General features: G+C 35.1%; 1 protein-coding gene across 2 annotated transcripts in view; it reads right to left on the bottom strand.

The window, feature by feature from the left end:
* The window catches only part of LOC138692865 (cilia- and flagella-associated protein 251-like), a 78007-nt gene that overhangs the window by 46958 nt on the left and 11632 nt on the right, over positions 1-19417 (bottom strand). For both annotated transcript variants that reach the window (XM_069816167.1, XM_069816168.1), the window contains exons 4-10: positions 18377-18480; positions 14463-14617; positions 12134-12246; positions 9431-9560; positions 5398-5530; positions 3552-3721; positions 2547-2693 (exon numbers count right to left, since the gene is read on the bottom strand). In XM_069816167.1, coding sequence (XP_069672268.1) covers positions 2547-2693; positions 3552-3721; positions 5398-5530; positions 9431-9560; positions 12134-12246; positions 14463-14617; positions 18377-18480 — 952 coding nt within the window. The remainder of the gene's footprint in view (positions 1-2546; positions 2694-3551; positions 3722-5397; positions 5531-9430; positions 9561-12133; positions 12247-14462; positions 14618-18376; positions 18481-19417) is intronic.

Here is a 19417-nt window from a genome sequence, read left to right as displayed (position 1 = left end):
GTGCGGAGAGATCTGCTGTGTGTATCAGGAACTGGCATTGAGACTGGTAGCACGTAGCAAAAATTAAAAGAGCCTTAAAACCAAGACGGCAAACACCACCTGATCCGAGACAAGGCCAAACCAAGCGAGGCACGGTTTTTCTCCCATACTACAGACCTGTTACAGACCGGATCAGCAAGATACTACAACAACACAACGTGGAGACAATTTTCACTCCTACTAGGCAGACTCGTAACTGCTTATGGTCTGTCAAGGACAAACGTGACCGACTTTCATCAGCTGGAGTATACAGAATCCCGTGTTCCTGTGGGTCAGTGTACATAGGTACAACACAGCGTAGCTTCAAGACCAGAATCACCGAGCATAGAAGGAACTGCCATTTAGGTCACGTGGACAAGTCAGCCGTAGCCGAGCATGCTTTTAATGATGGGGATCACAACATCAGGTTCCAGGACACCGACATCCTAAGCAGTAAGCCACACTTCTATGCCAGGTTACATCGGGAAGCTATTGAAATTCTTCTTCTTCTTCTTTTTCTTCTTCTTCTTTTTCTTCTTCTTCTTCAGTCCCTTCTGCTGCTAAGTGTCGGGTTCGCCTCTCTCCGTCCATTTCATCCATTTTTCCCGGTCTCTACACATTCTCTTCATCTCTACCATTGTTTTTCCTTTCTGTTGGCCTATTCTTTCTATTGTATCCTCCCATTTAATCCTTGGTCTTCCTCTTCTCTTTCTTCCTTCCACTCTCATTTCCATCACCTGTTTAACCTTCCTTTCTTCTCCCATACGATATACATGCCCAAACCATTTCAACTCCCTTTCATTAATCACCTCTGTTAATGCTTTTCTCACTTTAACTTCTTCTCTTATTCTGTCATTCCTTATCCTATCTCTTCTGGTCTTTCCTACAGTTCTTCTAAGATATTTCATTTCCACTGCTGTTAATTTACTTCGATGTTTATCTAAGAGTGGTAAGCTTTCGGTACTATATTGTATTATAGGTTTAATTATTGAATTATATATCTGTATTTTAGGCCGTGTCTTAAAGCTCAAGTCCATACTACACACTAGTGACTAGCAACTAGGTGACTTGTAAACTACACACTAGGGAGCTTTGGACATGTATGCTTGAAACATGGCCTTCTTCATAGACTATTTTTCTAAAAACCATGACATCACGGTGCAACACTGAATTAAGAAGGCAGTGTCCTAATGCAGTTTCATTACGAATTATGAGGAAAAGATGAGGGCTTAATATAAACCAATAATGTTTAAAACATTGTACAGAAGGTACTAATAATGTCAGTGTTCAAAGTTAACGTGTTATTCTACATTATATTTACATTATTTCACTTCCAAAGCATTTTCAGATTTCATAACCCCAATTGCTGATGAGGTATCCATGTTTGTTTAGTGAACAAGTCAACAATCGAGCAAGCATTTTCGTTTACTAGCTACTACGGACTTGATTGCTATGCACTATGTAACTTTGGATCATAACTTCTGACGTCACATCCGGCTATTTAGTCAACAATCTAGTTCACTTCAGCTGAAAATGTAGCTTTGAGACACGGCCTTAGTATTATATATAAGCACGTACGAGGAAATGGTGGGAGTAGTAAGAATGGATGGGGAATTATCAGAAGAGTTCAGAATGGAGATAGGAGTTAAACAGGGGGGACAGTCTAAGCCCGCTTCTCTTCATAATATTTATGGATGAAATAATTAAAATATGTAAACGTAGGACACATAGAACTAAAGTGGGAAATTGGAGATTAAGACCAGTATATTTACAAATGTTAATCTATGCTGATGATATAGCATTAATAGCAGAAACACCTGAAAGGCTACAACACATGCTGATGGAATGGAACGAAGAGTTAATGAGAAAAGGGATGCGGATTAATGTCAACAAGAGTAAAGTAATGTGGATCTCTAAGGAAGATAGACAGGAAACAGAATTTAATATTGAATGTGAAGGACAAAACCTGGAGAGAGTGGAAAGTTTTAAATATTTAGGAACAATAATAACTAGTGATGGAAGAGTAGATCAAGAAGTACTGAACAGGGTAAAGAAAGCAACATCAGCATACTATCAAATAAATAATACAATAGTTGGGAAAAAAGAAATAACCACTAAGCTACTGAAATTCATAAATACAAAAACAACTTTAACCGTAAGGAGGAAGGACTCAAGGTCAACAAAGCTTGGTATCCGGCCCTCAGAAGCACACGCATCAATCAAACCCTTTTTCCGACAATTAGACACTATGACAAACAATCAGAACACCGAAGCCACTAGTGCGGACCGTGGCGACAATGACAAGCAACAACAGTCCCACACCTTAAATATAGACGTGCTACCAGTCTCAATGCCAGTTCCTGATACACACAGCAGATCTCTCCGCACACGTGTACCACGCCACTGAAGATGTCCACCGGAGTAGTGGACGAAACGTTTGGTTGTAACGCCGACAGACCACGGCCCTCTAGCCCGGAAAATACGCATCCTGATCTTAAAATGTTCAATGTTGCACATTATATACATACATACGATGAAGTCTCTTGTTATGAAAGGTCTTCTGTCCAACGTAGCATCTGAGGGAACCATGTTCTTATAAATTGCTTCAAATTCCTCATAGCGATCTTCTTCCTCACTGTCAAGGGATTGCAGAGACATAGCCTTTTTCATTACATCTGGCAAACAATATATTTGATTAGAATATTGCTAGTTCTGCATATAATTTTATTTTTACACATAAATGACTAATTGTATTATTTTTTTAACATGTTAAGTATTTTTCTTTATTCTTTATACAGTATATATTCAGATAACCACATTTTTGTCCTATAGGCCAGATGATTCCTAATGAGATTATGAAAAGGAGGCAATGATGTTGAATTGGTGGTATAATGATAAGGAAGAATTTACTGAATAATCTAGTCGGAAATCGAATGTGATACAGCACTGACACTGATAGGTAGCAGATCACGATAAGACCTAGCTGTACACGCACAAGCCAACACTATTCAATGAAGCACTTGCTTTCGCGTGTTCAAGTCCTAACTCTTCTTTATGTTTAATTGGGGACCGTTTTTGCAAAACTCGCTAACTGTAAAAACTAAATTTTATAGGAAACACAAAAAACTGAAATCTTGACTTTCAAGTGTAAACTCTAAGGAGTATTTGTGATCATTTTGTTTTATGTTTAGTGTTGTAATAGAATAATTTTCATTTTTGCACGATAATTTCACACGTGTAATTTGACAATGTCATTAGCTTTTGCTATAACGACAGCTAATAAATACTATACTACTACTATACTATACTATACTATACTATACTATACTATACTATACTATACTACTATACTATACTAATTAATAATATACTGTCCTGCTCGGCGGAAAGCAGGTATAGAATGTGCAACAACGTGACCCACTTCAGACTTAAACAAAGAGGAGGAGGCTAGTCAGAAATAACAGCAATGCGGCTATACTTAAGAACAACATGATTTAACATGAAAAATGAGTTATTAACATTATAATATTTACCTATATCTGGAATGTAGTCTTCAGGCTCTTTCAAAATGTATTTTCTAGGTGCAAGATTGAAGCTGATCCCTGTTATTGAATCAAGCTTAAAACTTTGGCACCAGTATAAGAGAAGTAATTGCTTATCATAGAATCTTATATGCCCACGAGAATTGCCTGTCACAACAAGGCTGAAAAGGAAAGCAAATACCAACAAGTTGAGTAAGATGCAAACCTCTGAAGATTTAGAAATCCACGATACAAGTAAGGCTTTCCACACTGATAGCCCGAATTTAAATCTCGATGGATGCAAATGAAATTTGTAGTGCACAAAGACAGTGCTTGGTGGTAGGTTTTCCCTGGGTACTGCTGTTTCCCCTACCAGTATTCCATCACTCTTCCATTAAGAATCATCATCATTATGCAGTGCTATATAGTACCGGTACCATAGTGCCATATTGAGAAACATCGAGAGTTCAATATTCCAACACACATAACATTTATTGATGTCCAAAAAGCATTTGATACTGTAAATAGATCAACACTTTGGAACATTTTAAAGAAAGAAGGGATACCTCAAAATTTAATTTATGCCATTCAAAGCATGTACAGAAACACAAAGATTAAAATTAAAATTAATAACAAGATTAGTTTAACGACTAGGATAACAAATCAAGGCTTAAAACAAGGTTGTCTGCTGTCTCCTTGTTTATTTAATATATATATATATATATATATATATATATATATATATATATATATATATATATATATATGCACTTATTAAGGACTGGGAAATTGATTTGGCCACACATTTTATGATCGATAACAAACCCCTTAACACTCTGCTCTACGCAGATGATGTAATTATATTAGCTAACACCGAAGACAACTTACAAATGGCAATTCATAGGTTATATCAAAAAGCAAAAGAGTACAATTTAGACATTTCTATACACAAAACAAAAACCATGGCCTTTATTGGTAAAAATTCTGTAAGAACTAAAATAGTTATCAATAACTCTGGAGTAGAGCAAGTAAATGCTTTTACTTACCTTGACTGTAATCTCGCCTATATTCATTCTCGAGATATAGATAATAAATTAGCCAAATTTCAACAGCTGCTAAGAACAATTAGAAATACACTGTTTAAGAAGGTCCGGCAAGACACAATTTTGAAATTCTACAAAACAATGGCCATTCCAGCTTTGCTATATGGATCAGAAACTTGGACTCTAACAACTAGTCAACTGAGAAGAATAGAAGCAGCTGAGATGAGATTACTAAGACCGCTAGCAGGCTACACTCTCTATGACCATAAATATAATGAAGACATCCGACAAGAACTAAATATCGCAGCCATTACAGAGACAATCCACAAGTATCGGAGCAACTGGCATGAGCATGTTCTACGGATGCCAAATGATAGACTACCCAGGAGATTATTAAATTACAGACCCCTTGGATACCGAGATCGTGGATGCCCGAAGAAGCGATGGAGAGACCAGCTTTTCACCTGAGACGGAACAGGCCAAATGGCCTAAACTCTGATAGCTATTGATGATGATGATGATCATAGTGCATCAATGGCAAAATGAATTACAGTTTTGGTGTGTCATTCATAGGTGGAGATACTTGGGTAAAATGGCTCATAGTCAAGAATCCATCACTGGACAAGAACAACATTACAACACATACAGATTTATGTAATGCAGTTGAAATAAGGATTTCTACATGAAAATCATTGAAACTTTAAATTACAAAGCTAATGAATTTTGTGAGGAGGAAGAGGAGGAGGGAAATGCAATGCAATGCTGCAATGTTAATATTTTATTGCTGTATTAATGACATGGAAAACTTCACTTACTTGTCCACACAACACATTACATTAATGCTGTCTTTCTGCAAGTGTATAATCTTTATGCATTTTTTTTCATTAGATGCTGATCCTGGTGAAAATGACTGCAAGTACGGAACATCACTCCAAGCTAAAACATATCCTGTTGAAATGAAATGGTATCAGTATTCTGAAATTCAAAGTGAAGTACTTTATACACTGACATGCGTATTGAACCTGCATACAAATAGAAGGAATAACAACAATTTCATCTCATTTTATTTATTATAATATGAAGGTCAGAAAATATTACTGTGACCTGGTATGAGAGTACCGTATTTTATTTTTGTGCTTTACTGTAGAGACAGAAATATCCAACGTTTCAGAACTATGCATAAGTTTTTTCATCAGGTTGGACCCTTTACCAAGAGCAGTTTTTCCAGGACTGGACATAAAATTTAATATCTATGTGTGTTGAGTGAGTGAATGAGAGAGTGTATGTGTGTCTAATGTTGAGAAAGAATAGGGCTATGGTATTGGGAAAAAGAGTGCCCACTCTGACTCATAAATAAAGACTTTTAGAGCCACTTTTAGAAGCGCTGCTGAAGTACTGCCTCTTTGAATAATGGATTTAAATGGAGGCCTGCAGACAAAGCCATAGTGGCACTGCAGAAGCTCTGAGTGGTTGGCTTTGCCGCTTGTGGCGGCCACTAAAAGTGATGTTTTCCTGGCGATCTTACTCGTGTTAATTGTGTAAGCATGTGCGGCTTACAGCTGTTTCGGTGCTTCTTCACACCATCCTCAGAGGCTACTAGATCTCGGCGTCATCTCGAACTTCGCTGCCTGTTGTGTGGGTGCGTTCGATTGTTGAAAAGTGTTGAAATGTGGTGTCAAATAGTGTGTGTTTTCTGAAATTCATTTGTGTGTTGAAATACAACAGGCAGCGAAGTTCGAGATGATGCCGAGATCTAGTAGGCTCTGAGGATGGTGTAAAGAAGCACCAAAACAGCTGTAAGCCGCACATGCTTACATAATTAACACGAGTAAGATCGCCATTTAATCAATTATTTATATTCAAGTGTAAGTACGTACTCAGGTAATTGGCTTGAAAAGATTTTTTTTTCTCGTTGTTGGTAATTCTATAGCATCTATTAGATGCTTTATGGTTGTGCTAACAGATGGAATTATTTGTCAACAATGTGACACTGAAATGTGTGTTCAGGTTACTGCCCAGTGACAGTCCTGATGTATTTTATATTTTTGATGATTGGTTAATTAATATTAACCTGACACACTCACAACCACACTCACATTCATACAAATTTCCAGATTCTAGACACCCAGGTAATTTTTCTTCTTCAAGAAAAATTCACCGAGAGCCGAGCCCGGGAATCGAAACCGGGACCTCCAGATCTGCAAGCTAGCATGCTGAACAACAGACCACGGAGGCAGTCAAAAAAAAAAAAAAAAAAGATTATAAAATAGATTGATTTTGATTCTTTATTTATGGTTGTTAACCATTGCCTCCAGATATGTCAGCATCTAGAACCTTTTTAAACTCTACTAATCTGGCAGATTTAATTCTATTCTTTGGTGGAGGTACTTACAAGACATAGATATTTGATAGCCGTCCCAATCAGGGTTTAATAATCGGCCTCCTAATCAGTTCTAAATGAATATTTATATTTATGAAATTAAATACTATTATAGTCACAATCATGCCATGGTATAAAACAAAAATTTCACAACCTCGAGCGGGATTCGAACCTGCGACTTCCTGTACTCCGGTCAGGTGCTCTACCACTGAGCTATCGAGATCGCCTCACGCCAAAGGCTTGGAATTATCCTTTCATACTAGCGACTCTGTTATAGACTACTGTCCATAGCATCTGATCTAGTCAGCACTGCTTATGGTTGGGAAGAAACTTTACAAATGATGAAGATTACATTTATATTTAATTCAATAGATCTCCTAGCTAGGTCCAATGGACCCGTCGACCAACAGCAGGTGTGGTCCTCCAGACATTCTGGGGGTTGTGTGTGAATGAAGTAGCCACCAAAACGTTAAAATATGGTGTTCACTTAAATCGGCTACATCTTGCCATTTTCACTCTTTGAAAAATATTGGAGTGCAAGAGGTCAAATGATTTTATTGTCAAACGCCTGGCATTAGAAAACAACAACACAACAACAACAACAACATATTCAAGTGTTAAAAGTAGTGTACGAAAGATTCAACATGGATGATGTTTTCCGTCGTGACACATAGAATTAAATTTTAGGTTTCAGGGGGGCCACAGCCAGGACACTATTTTAGTGGCACATCTGTAGCGATGCTAATGGACGACTGTTGGGCCACCACCAGACAGTATATAGCCTATTGAGCCATGGTGTCTTTTTGTTTTTTCTTTTTTCGAATTTCATTGGTAGTTCCTTCATTGAATTGATTTTTTAAACATGCGAAAATAAGAAAAAAAAACTTTTCATTGTCCTGATGTAAATTATCAAAGTATGAAATAGTCCTCGATTCTGTCTTTCCAAAACCATCTGATGGACCCAGACTCTTCTTCTATTTTTACGTCTCTATGAGCAAAGTTTCCAAAAGTGTTGTTGTTTTCTAATGCCAGGCATTTGACAATAAAGTCATTTGACCTCTTGCACCCCAATATTTTTCAAAGATATTGTCATGGTTAGCCACTGACGCACAGATTTTGAGATGTTCTGAATCCATTTCTTGATTTGAGTTGCACAATGGACAGTTAGGAGACTGATATATTCCAATTCTATGCAGATGCTTGGCCAAACAGTCATGGCCTGTTGCCAATCTAAATACAGCTACAGACAATTTAAATCGGGAATCAACTGTGGATTATGATGCAGAGAATTCCATTTTTTCCTTGGAGTGAAAATGGCAAGTTGTAGCCGATTTAAGTGAACACCATATTTTAACGTTTTGGTGGCTACTTCATTCACACACAACCCCCAGAATGTCTGGAGGACCACACCTGCTGTTGGTCGACGGGTCCACTGGACCTAGTTGGGAGATCTTGTTGATCACCAGCTTTCCCTCCTTAAGCCACTGGAGGACGATTTTAGTGCCATAGCATGTCAGTACTAGGAACAGAAAAGTAGGAAGGGTAGGAAGGAAAGTGAAATGAACCCGTAGGCCTCGAAAGCTCTAATACTGTCGGGATCGAAGAAAGTAAGAGTTCAGTCAGAGGACTGGATAGGAAAGGGTAAAGAGGGAATTAGGTATAGTTTCCAAAAGTATCTCTCCTTCTACGTCCATGTTCACTGGAAGACTGAAAAATTCTCTACAAAAATTTAATGACTGATTAAATGGCAAACTTACTAGTGTTAATTATATAAGCACGTGTGGCTTACAGCTATTTCGGTGTATACTGTACACCATCATCAGAGCCTACTAGCCTACTAATGTATTAAGCAGTGCAACTAACGCACTCTCACAGCACCACTAAGACGCATTTGCAGTGGCGCTGCTAAGTGGCCTTGTCTGAAGGGATCCTTAAGACCGTGAAATTATGTAGAAAAGAAAAAATGAAGAGCTGTAAGCTATTTGATATCATTTAGAAGTAATGAATTAAATACTATTATAGTCACAATCATGCCATGGTATGAAAGAAAATTTTCACAACCTCGAGCTGGAATCGAACCGGCGACTTCCTGTTCTCCGGTCAGGCACTCTACCACTGACCTATTGAGTTCGTCTCATGCCAAAGGCTCGGAATTATCCTTTCATACTGGCGACTCTGTTATAGAGTACTGTCCATAGCATCTGATCTTAGTCAGCACTGCTTATGGCGTGAGACGAACTCGATAGCTCAGTGGTAGAGCGCCTGACCGGAGAACAGGAAGTCGCAGGTTCGATTCCCGCTAGAGGTTGTGAAATTTTTCTTTCATACCATGGCATGATTGTGACTATAATAGTATTTAATTCATTAATACGTCACATCAACGGACGTATATACGTCATCCAAACATCGTAAGATGAAGATTACATTTAGAAGTAATTTCAAGATCAATAGCTGTAATTATACTTAACCATTGGAAGTTGAATTAAGGACCTGGTGTGTTCCAGGAAGGTAAGTGACGTCTGTGAAAACACCGCGAGACTTGAAACTTTTAATTTCTGGAATATGAACTTGAATACATTGATTCTCTTCTTTGGTAACCTGTGAAAACATTTTTAAATTATTATTATAAAACGGTACCCAATCTTAAATACTAAACATTCTTCATTCTTGAATACACTCTTTTACCACTTAAATAATCAACGATGAACGTTATTGAACAAGTAATAACTACTTCACTGTGTTAGTATTATAAATTTTGGTGGTAAATTACCCGACTGACTACTGGGTGTTCATTTCAAAGTGTGTCATGACGTCACTGTTGAGTCAGCGATTTGAAGCGAGTTTCAGCTTTTATGTTACAGAAGTTGCCTATTAATCAAGGCGTTCAATCTGAACTTGAGAACGTGTACGGTATAACTTGAACGTCATAGCAACAGATGGCGGTCTGTACGGTCTGTCTGCTACCATAACCTCTTTCGAACTATGTTTTGCGCGGCCAAGTCGTACGCAGAGTATTTGTTATCATTGGTTGCGTATGGCAACATTCCACAACATAAATCAAATGCTCCGTGTCCATGTTGACCGTCGAAGTTAATGTCAACAAATACGTAAGTAATTGTCTTAACCCTCTCCCCATATCTCGACAGTAAGAAAAAAACTCATCTCAGTACATGTTTCGAAACAGTTCACATTCCTGCCTCTACCAGCGTTACCGTACATATCGGTAAGTACTCTTCAGAATGAACGCCGTACTTGCTAGGCAACTTCTCTGGCTCATAGCTAGGAAGATTGAATTCTCTAGGCTTATCAGCTAGCCACATGACGGCATACAGAGAGCCATGACACACTTTGAACTGAACACTCAGTATTTTCGACATGATTTGCGTCATCCTCTGATCCACCAAAATTCATATTAACACAGTGCAGTAGTTATTACTTCATTCATCTACTAGTAGATCTTCCTACAGCTTTGGATCCTCAGGCTTGCATCACAAATTCTTGAAAACTTCAACATATCTACAAAATTGTTAGACTAAAATGACGTTTCAACATCATTTTCCACGTTAGGAAGCCTCTTTTAACACTTGACTTCGATCAACTGGGAATATTCTTGTAGTCCTGAAGCCAGACTGAACATTGTTTGCTGGATGTGGCCTACTTTTTCTATAGTACTCTTCAGAGGCGATTTTAACAATTCTTTTGGCAAACAACTTCGATGTCTCAAGTTGCCGCAGAAATGCAATCTAAATATATAAATTTCCTTGAAATTAAAATCAATAGAATGATATGATTTTGCAGGTACAAAGTAAAGATTGTAGTCCACACCTGTGGGGTAACGGTCAGCGCGTCTGGCCGCGAAACCAGGTGGCCCGGGTTCGAATCCTGGTTGGAACAAGTTACCTGGTTGAGGTTTTTTCCAGGGTTTTCCCTCAACCCAATACGAGCAAATGCTGGGTAACTTTCGGTGCTGGACCCTGGACTCATTTCACCGGCATTATCACCTTCATTTCATTCAGATGCTAAATAACCTGAGATGTTGATACAGCATCGTAAAATAAGCCAATAAAAAATAAAAAGTAAAGATTTTAAATACGTTTAAATGTATACTACAGAGATAACACCTTTTCATGAATTTTCTGTTAGTGCTATTGGCATGTAAAGAAGTTTACAATAGCCTACTTACTTTTAAAGAAATTTTGATCCCAAACTTCAAACAACGTGTAGCATACACTTCTACAGAGGATAGCAACAGCTGTAACTTTATCTTGAAACGAATATGGAACACTGACAACAATGCTACATAAAATGCGCGCGAATTATTGTCATATTGTACATGTTAGCCAACTTTAAGTAAAACAAGATGCTTTTGTCTCAATTCATCATCCTAGATCATATATATGTATAACAGATAGATCATTCCTATGTTAAAATTGGTAGCACTTTGAAGATAACAACTGTCAGGATCGCCACCCGTCCGCCATAAACGAACACGAGATGGCAGTACAGTCGCTAATGCAATTCAAATGGGAGTTGTGACGTGACTCCTTATGTGACTTCCGTAATAAATTCAAATTGTATCATCATAAATATGGAACTAAAAGATCCGATTTTATACGACTAGAGGAACCAAAGTGTTTCACAAGCACAGCTCTGAGCCATGGTACCTACTTTGGTCCAAGGTTATACAATAAAATAATTCATAAATATCCAGATTTGGAAAATTTTAGTATCAGGAATTTCAAAAATAGCGTTAGGAATTTAATTTTTAAAGAATATATATTGATTTAATATGTATATGTATTTGTATGACTTAAATTGTTAAAATTGAAATTGTATTTTTAAATTTAATTTAATCCTGTAATTTTTTTTTTTCTTGACCCAGTTTGTGTCAAAAAATTCTTTGTGTTTATCTTTGTGTTTAGATATCTCCCTGAGCACGAGTTTTTTACTCCTTCAGGGAAGAACTAAGATTGTATTTCTGTCAATGTTATTTTATTAACAATAAACAATAAACAACTAGATGGCAGCATAGTAAACCTGACAAAAGTTGTTACCATCAAAGCCTATAAGGCCGAGCAATCTGGGTATATATGATCTAGGTCATCACTCAGTCTCATGTCACCTCGTTTTACAGTGTCAAAAGAAAGACCACGATCAGGATGTATTCTTACCCATGTTACAAACACCATTTGATTATCAGACACCAGTACAACCTGAGAGGTATTTTCTGGGTTGAATTCAAGCCGTTTAAATTTTCCAATAGCTGGATCAAGCGATGTACTGTCTGAAAATTAATTTACACTGAATTAAATACAGAGAAGAAAATTAATTATGGAAACTATAAGACAACTTTATCACAATTAAAAGGAGTATTTTTTTTTATTTTAATATATGATAAAATTCACACAATTTCATCTTTTTTTAAAATTAAACATTGTAAAATTTCTTCATTAACAGCGTCCAACAATTCTGTGTAGAATTTATTCAGTATTTGATACGTGTCATAAAATTACCGTGTCCATTAATTAATGGAATTAATTCTAGGATCGCTTAGTGATTTTACATACAATATTGCAACAGTAGCCATTTAGCGACATAGGAAAGTATTAGGTTCGTTGCATCCCGTAATCCATGTAATCCATGCAAACCTTCTCATCATAACAATGAACAATAGTCTTTGTTACTATAGAAACTTCTTATGTCATATATATTTGATCGTTTTTTTAAATGTTTCAAATCAAATTGCTTTTTAATCCATATGAAGTCACACAGTATGATAACTTAGTTACAACTTGACACACGTCTACACATATTAACAACTTCTTTTTGATAACACTAAATTTATTTTGTATTTTATTGTTCCAAAACGGAAATATACTTAAATTTATTTAATATTTTTTAAATACAAGAAAACAAATAAACATTTGTAAGAGGCATGATGGGACCGATAAGCTAATTACTATTAATGACAATTAAAATTTATTACATGTGCCGTCTATGCTTATCCTTATTTAACAAATATATTGGTTATACAATATTTGTTACATAATATATCTATTTTAACGTTTTCGGCTCTATGGAGCCATCATCAGAAACAAGTAAGCCCATATGTATGATGTGAGTACACTGTATGTTGCCGTACAAGTAAACTCAATTAATATTAAAAATTAAAATGACATGTTTCTATGTAAAATCAATAATTGTATGGCAAAAATTACATTATAAATACAAAGCGGCTCTATGGGCCGTAATAGAGTGTTACAATTGCTGATGATAAAATTAACTAAAATACTTTAAAATTGTTAAGATCAGAATTAATAGTCGTCCAGTTTGATGGTTATGTAGATTTCCATATTTGGTAGGATTTGATACTTTCTTCCCCACAGCTGTTGCCCCAGCTCCTACCAAATATGGAAATCTACATAACCATCAAACTGGACGACTATTAATTCTGATCTTAACAATTTTAAAGTATTTTAGTTAATTTTATCATCAGCAATTGTAACACTCTATTACGGCCCATAGAGCCGCTTTGTATTTATAATGTAATTTTTACCATACAATTATTGACTTTACATAAAAACATGTTATTTTAATTTTTAATATTAATTGAGTTTACTTGTACGGCAACATACAGTGTACTCACATCATACATATGGGCTTACTTGTTTCTGATGATGGCTCCATAGAGCCGAAAACGTTAAAATAGATATATTATGTAACAAATATTGTATAACCAATATATTTGTTAAATAAGGATAAGCATAGACGGCACATGTAATAAATTTCAATTGTCATTAATAATAAAAATAAACATTTTGTTAAATTTATTTTGTGCTTTTAAATGCAAAAAAACTCTAGTGTTTTATTATTCCAGAATGAAAATGTTGTTAAATTTATTATTATGTTTATGAAATACAAGAAAACTCTAGTGTTTTATTATTCCAGAATGAAAATGTTGTTAAATTTATTATTATGTTTATGAAATACAAGAAAACTCTAGTGTCTTATTATTCCAGAATGATAATGTTGTTAAATTTATTATTATGTTTATGAAATACAAGAAAACTCTAGTGTTTTATTATTCCAGAATGAAAATGTTGTTAAATTTATTTTTAAGTTTAAGAAATACAAGAAAACTCTAAGTGTTTTACTGTTCCAAAATAAAAATTTTGTTTAATTTATTTTCTACTTTTGTTTTATTGCTCGAAAATGAAAATGTTGTTACATTTAGTTTACATTTCTGAAATAAAAAAATACTAGTGTTTTATTGCTCCAAAATGAAAATTGGAATACACAGAAGCTATTATTCAAGTAAATCAAAATTAATAAATTTCTTGCTTCATTCTCTGTACATAATTGAAAATCGAAAGTTTTTAATATATTATAGGAAGTATAATATAATAAAACAGACGAACGAAATCTAATTGGAAATAGTAAACAGAGAAAACATAAATTATAATATATTCGTTGCATAAATACATGCAGAGTAAACTTTACCGTCAGGTTCTTCTTTTCCATATGTCCAAAGCCAGAATGAAATAGTCTGCTTGATTTCGTTTGTGACTGTAACTAAATATTTGGCATCTGGACTAATGCCAACAAGCCTTACTCCATGTTCACCAAAATGATTAAAAAATGTACATACAGGAATGCTGGAAAGAACAATTTAATATATCATAGCATAAATATAAATTATAAAAATTAAAGAATGAACCACTATATTATTTTAATGGTACAGATTTATACTGTAAGCCTGTGTTCGTATCATTCTAATAGAGTTTTAAATTGCTACATAAAATTACACTAACTTATAGCTATTTTAATATTCTGTATGGTATTTTATAAAGTGTAATGTACTGGTATGTATATTAAGCATGAAAAGTTTTGTTCATTTAGTTTTATAGTAGCTGAGATATAAAAAAATGAATTTCGCTAAATTTTTGCAGGCCAATGATGTACCTCCCCCCTTAAAGTAATTTCATAAATTGAATGATCAGTGAATAGTAACAATGTATGGAAATTAAAGAATCACTAACGTATCATTGTGATTGAAAAGTTTCCCACCAGAATCCGCAACTGTTAAATAAGTATAGTTAAAAAGAATCTGAGGATAGGGGAAGAAAACCTGTTCTCTACACAAACAACAAGATTGCCCCGGCTTTGTGAGGATGTCCTGTTATGATTATGTCGATTTTTCATAATTGAAAAATTAATGTGAAAGCGATGAAAGACGTTTGTATTTGATTTTGCGTGAAAACTGAAGTTTCTTTACAGACACTTTTGATCTTCTTAAAATGTTTTTGGGGGCAAATATGCGGAAAAACCCACATTTTTCATCTGGTATGAGAGATATTTCAAGAGGGCATAGAATCCAATGCAGATGGCCAATGTTCTGGCTTCCTTTGCTTTCAAAGGTTGATGGCAGTAGCGGCCGGTGATTGAAATCTTCGGTGAAGCCAGATGAACTAGTTTAAGTGCCTCCGATAGGAAATTTTGTTTATGATAATTATTACTGTTATTATATTATTAATCTCATTATTACTGTATTATTATTATTATCATTATTTATTATTATTATTATTATTATTATTATTATTATTATTATTATTATTATTATTATTAATCTATTATTATTACTATTAATGGAAAATAATTTCACTCACTAAATAAGCTGTTATGCTGTGAGTTTCAGTGATTGTTTCAGCGTGATGAAGCAACCCATATGTGTTGAAATTCCCCTTTCTTTCTTTTCTTTTTATTTTTTTCCTTTGACAGCAACAAACAAGTCCAAGAGAAGTTTATTTTGCACCACATTACCACTTAACCATTTATGTTGCCCATATCAGGATGCAATAGAAACTCGCGTTTTAAGATTATCTGTCAGAAAAATTGTCAGCGATGTCGTAGGTATGTCGGTAGACTCTCTCTTTATTTAAAACTTCCTTTCTTTCAGTATTATTTCTTCTCGAAAAAGGACACTCTAACAATGAATTAACTGCACCAGCATTATTTCTCTAATTTGTGTCTGTTTATATTTTCCCGAAATACATAACAACATTGGCCCAGATTCACGAAGTACAATAGTACAACACCCTCGCTTAAGTCACAAACTAAGACATAAGGGCAGGGAATAGAGTGGAACTCTGCCTGCCAAACAGCTGGAATTTGGTTATTTATGGCCTATTTAGGAAGACAAGTCACCATCGCTATTCCCACCCCACTCTACCCTTGATTCCGGCCCATGGATGGGAGAAGTGAAACCTGACCAGGCCACAAGGCCTGACGAATTGTGCCTCAGCTACAACGTTTTAAGCGCAAACTCAGAGCCCGCGAAAAGACTGGAAATGCATAAGTAAGACCCGGCACGAGCGATGTTGGCCTCAGGAACAAATTTTACTGCAAAACAGGTCTATATACATCACAAGCCAGACCCGGCACGAGCAATCCTGGCCTCAGGAACAAATTTTACTGCAAAACAGGTCTATATACATCACAAAGTTTTCAAATGCTTCTACAGCGATATATGCTTCATTCAAATAACTAATATATTATATAAAAAGACAAAATTTGATTTCAGTTAAGCCAAGTGACTGAGGCCGGGCCTCACTTGCCTCAGTCAATCAGCCGCCACTGGTTGATGGTAATGTAACCAGAACTGGCCCAATAGGACCACTGAGTGATCATTAGGGAGATGGCTAGTGGACTAAATTTGATTTTATTTTGTACAGAAAATGTTAATCGAAATCCTTCATATACAATGTGTGCTTATAAGCTAATGCCCTAGCACTGAGCCACTGCGAAGGTTATTGCAGAGAAATAATGAAAAATAATTTGAGGAAAGTTAGAAGACAACACTATGAATAGTATATAAGCACTATCATTTTCTGTTAATAGCAGTAGTTCGGAGAAATTTCTCAATCACAAAGCAAAATTCGATGATGTTTGGGTAAAGAGAAATAAGTCATATAAATGAGTTTCCAGTTAAACGAAAATTAAACATTGGACCCTTATCTATACTAATAATAAATCTGTAGCCGAAATTTTTCTGGTAATTTTCGATTTTCCAAAAATAATTGGTCCTAACATATATAATTAACCACCCTGAAACCGAAAATCGCATTTTTGAAATTTTTGTTTGTATGTCTGTCTGTATGTTTGTTACCTTTTCACGCGATAATGGCTGAACCGATTTATATGAAAATTGGAATATAAATTAAGTTCGTTGTAACTTAGATTTTAGGCTATATGGCATTCAAAATACTTTATTTAAAAGGGGGGTTATAAGGGGGCCTGAATTAATTAAATCGAAATATCTCGCTTATTATTGATTTTTGTGAAAAATGTTACATAACAAAAGTTTCTTTAAAAATGATTTCCGATAAGTTTTATTCTTTACAAAACTTTGATAGGACTGATATTTAAAGAGATAAATGAGTTTTAAAATTAAAATAACGCCATCTAAGACGGTGCAATGAATTAAGAACAAATGACTTCGTCTATAAGGGGCCTTGGACAACAACAATCGAAACAGGGGCCTTGGACATTAACAATCGAAAGCTATTAAACATAGCCTACAGAGAATGTTTCTGTTTTTGTATGAAGTAATATCAGAAGCTAAATTAACCGATTTGTATAATTAATTATTATTTCACCATTGGAAAGTGTAGTTTCTCTAGATGGACATAATGCTATAATGCTATAAGTAACGTCTGAGGAAATCGAGGACAGGTAAGATTAAAATAGCTTCTTATGCACAGAAAATTTGATAGGCTATTTTGTACATTCGTTTCCTGTATTTCTTAAAATAATATTTATGTACACTCATTTTAATCTCAGAGAATTAACGAACAACGAGAGTGTATTGATTTAGTATGCAGTAATAGTACGTTAGCTTAGCAATCCATTATTTTATAATTAAAATTTTAACTATGCTATTGAATCGTGTTAAAATACATAAAATATATATATGCAATAAGTGCAATGCAAAAAAAAATTGGGTAATGAGCGAAGCAGATTATCTTGCGCTGTTGTAAAAGTTGTCCTATTTTAATTATGTAATTACTTTATATTTATTTCTAACAGGTGCAGCGGAGCGCACGGGTATGGCTAGTTGCAAATAATTTTCTACACAAATAAAACATCAAATGCCAGTATTTTTTTTTTTTTTGGGTACACTCACTTGTAGAATTTAACTTGTGTATTCCCCTGGGAAATAAAACTCTAGTTGCACAAAAAAAATGACTGAACTCCTTTTACCCGAACACCATGGAATTATACGTTTCCTTTGGTTATAAAAACTTTATAAGTCGCATTAAATTAAAATCCTACTTTCATTAATTAAGCTACAAAAAGAATATTATGAAATATTGTACTTAATTGTGTGCTAAGATGTTCTTAAAAATATAGCATACCATTTTTCACTATCCCATATAATGACAACACTATCTTCTCCAGAGTCTCCTGTAACAATCCACCTACCAGAGAAATCAGCAGAAATACACGAGACTGCATTTTGCTGAAAGTATAATTATGCCATAATTAACTAAAAATACAACCAGTCAATGCTAATTGTGCAAAAAATCACTTATACAAGGTGAGCCAATGAAACGGCCGATTTTAAAACTTTAATAATTATTGCAATGATTACTTTAAAACGAAACTTTCACTTTACCGGTACATTTAAAGTGTACACAATAGCATTTACCTGTATTTCATGAAATTCTTATTTTATGAACACTACATCCCGCAGGTGGAATCCAATTCGTTGCACACATTCTTCAAGTCTAAGTCTATTCGTGTAACTGGTTGCACCATCCTGTTGAAATCACGTGTTTCTATAATGAGAGGATTACCAGCAATTTCTGGAGACAAAAATTCTTGAATCATATCGCTGTGATGTTACAGTAACAATGTCCCATTATCGTCCTCAAAGAAATAAGGACTGATGATTCCAAATGACGTATTGCACACCAAACTGTGACTCTGACAATGTGTAATAGTTCCTCATTCATTTCATTTAGGGTTAGTTGGTGACCAGTATCCAAAGTTTTGTTTATTGACGTATCCAGAGAGATGAAAATGAGCTTCATCACTCATCTGCATATTGTGGACAATGTCTTCGTTAACATTTAGATCCAAGAATTGTTGGCAAAAAGTCATGTGGTTTACTTCATCAGCATCTTTTAATGTCTGCACTACTTGAATTTTGCATGGATGCATGTGTAAGTCCTTGTGAAGAATTCTTCGTATACTGGTGTTTGACAAGTCAAGTGAAATTGCATGACGATGGGCAGAACATTTAGGACTATAGATCACAGCAACTTTTATGGCGTTGATGTTTTCCAGGTACATACAGATCTTTGGGTGCCTGGAGACTTCTTCTTTAATGCAGAAGCAGTTACTTCAAAGTTCTGAATCCAGATTTTTATTGCATGGGCTGATGGTATCGAATC

Source organism: Periplaneta americana, chromosome 17, assembly GCF_040183065.1.
Source record: "Periplaneta americana isolate PAMFEO1 chromosome 17, P.americana_PAMFEO1_priV1, whole genome shotgun sequence".
Taxonomy (NCBI): domain Eukaryota; kingdom Metazoa; phylum Arthropoda; class Insecta; order Blattodea; family Blattidae; genus Periplaneta; species Periplaneta americana.
The sequence above is the reverse complement of the archived record's forward strand: the minus strand, read 5'-3'. Positions and strand labels throughout refer to the sequence as shown.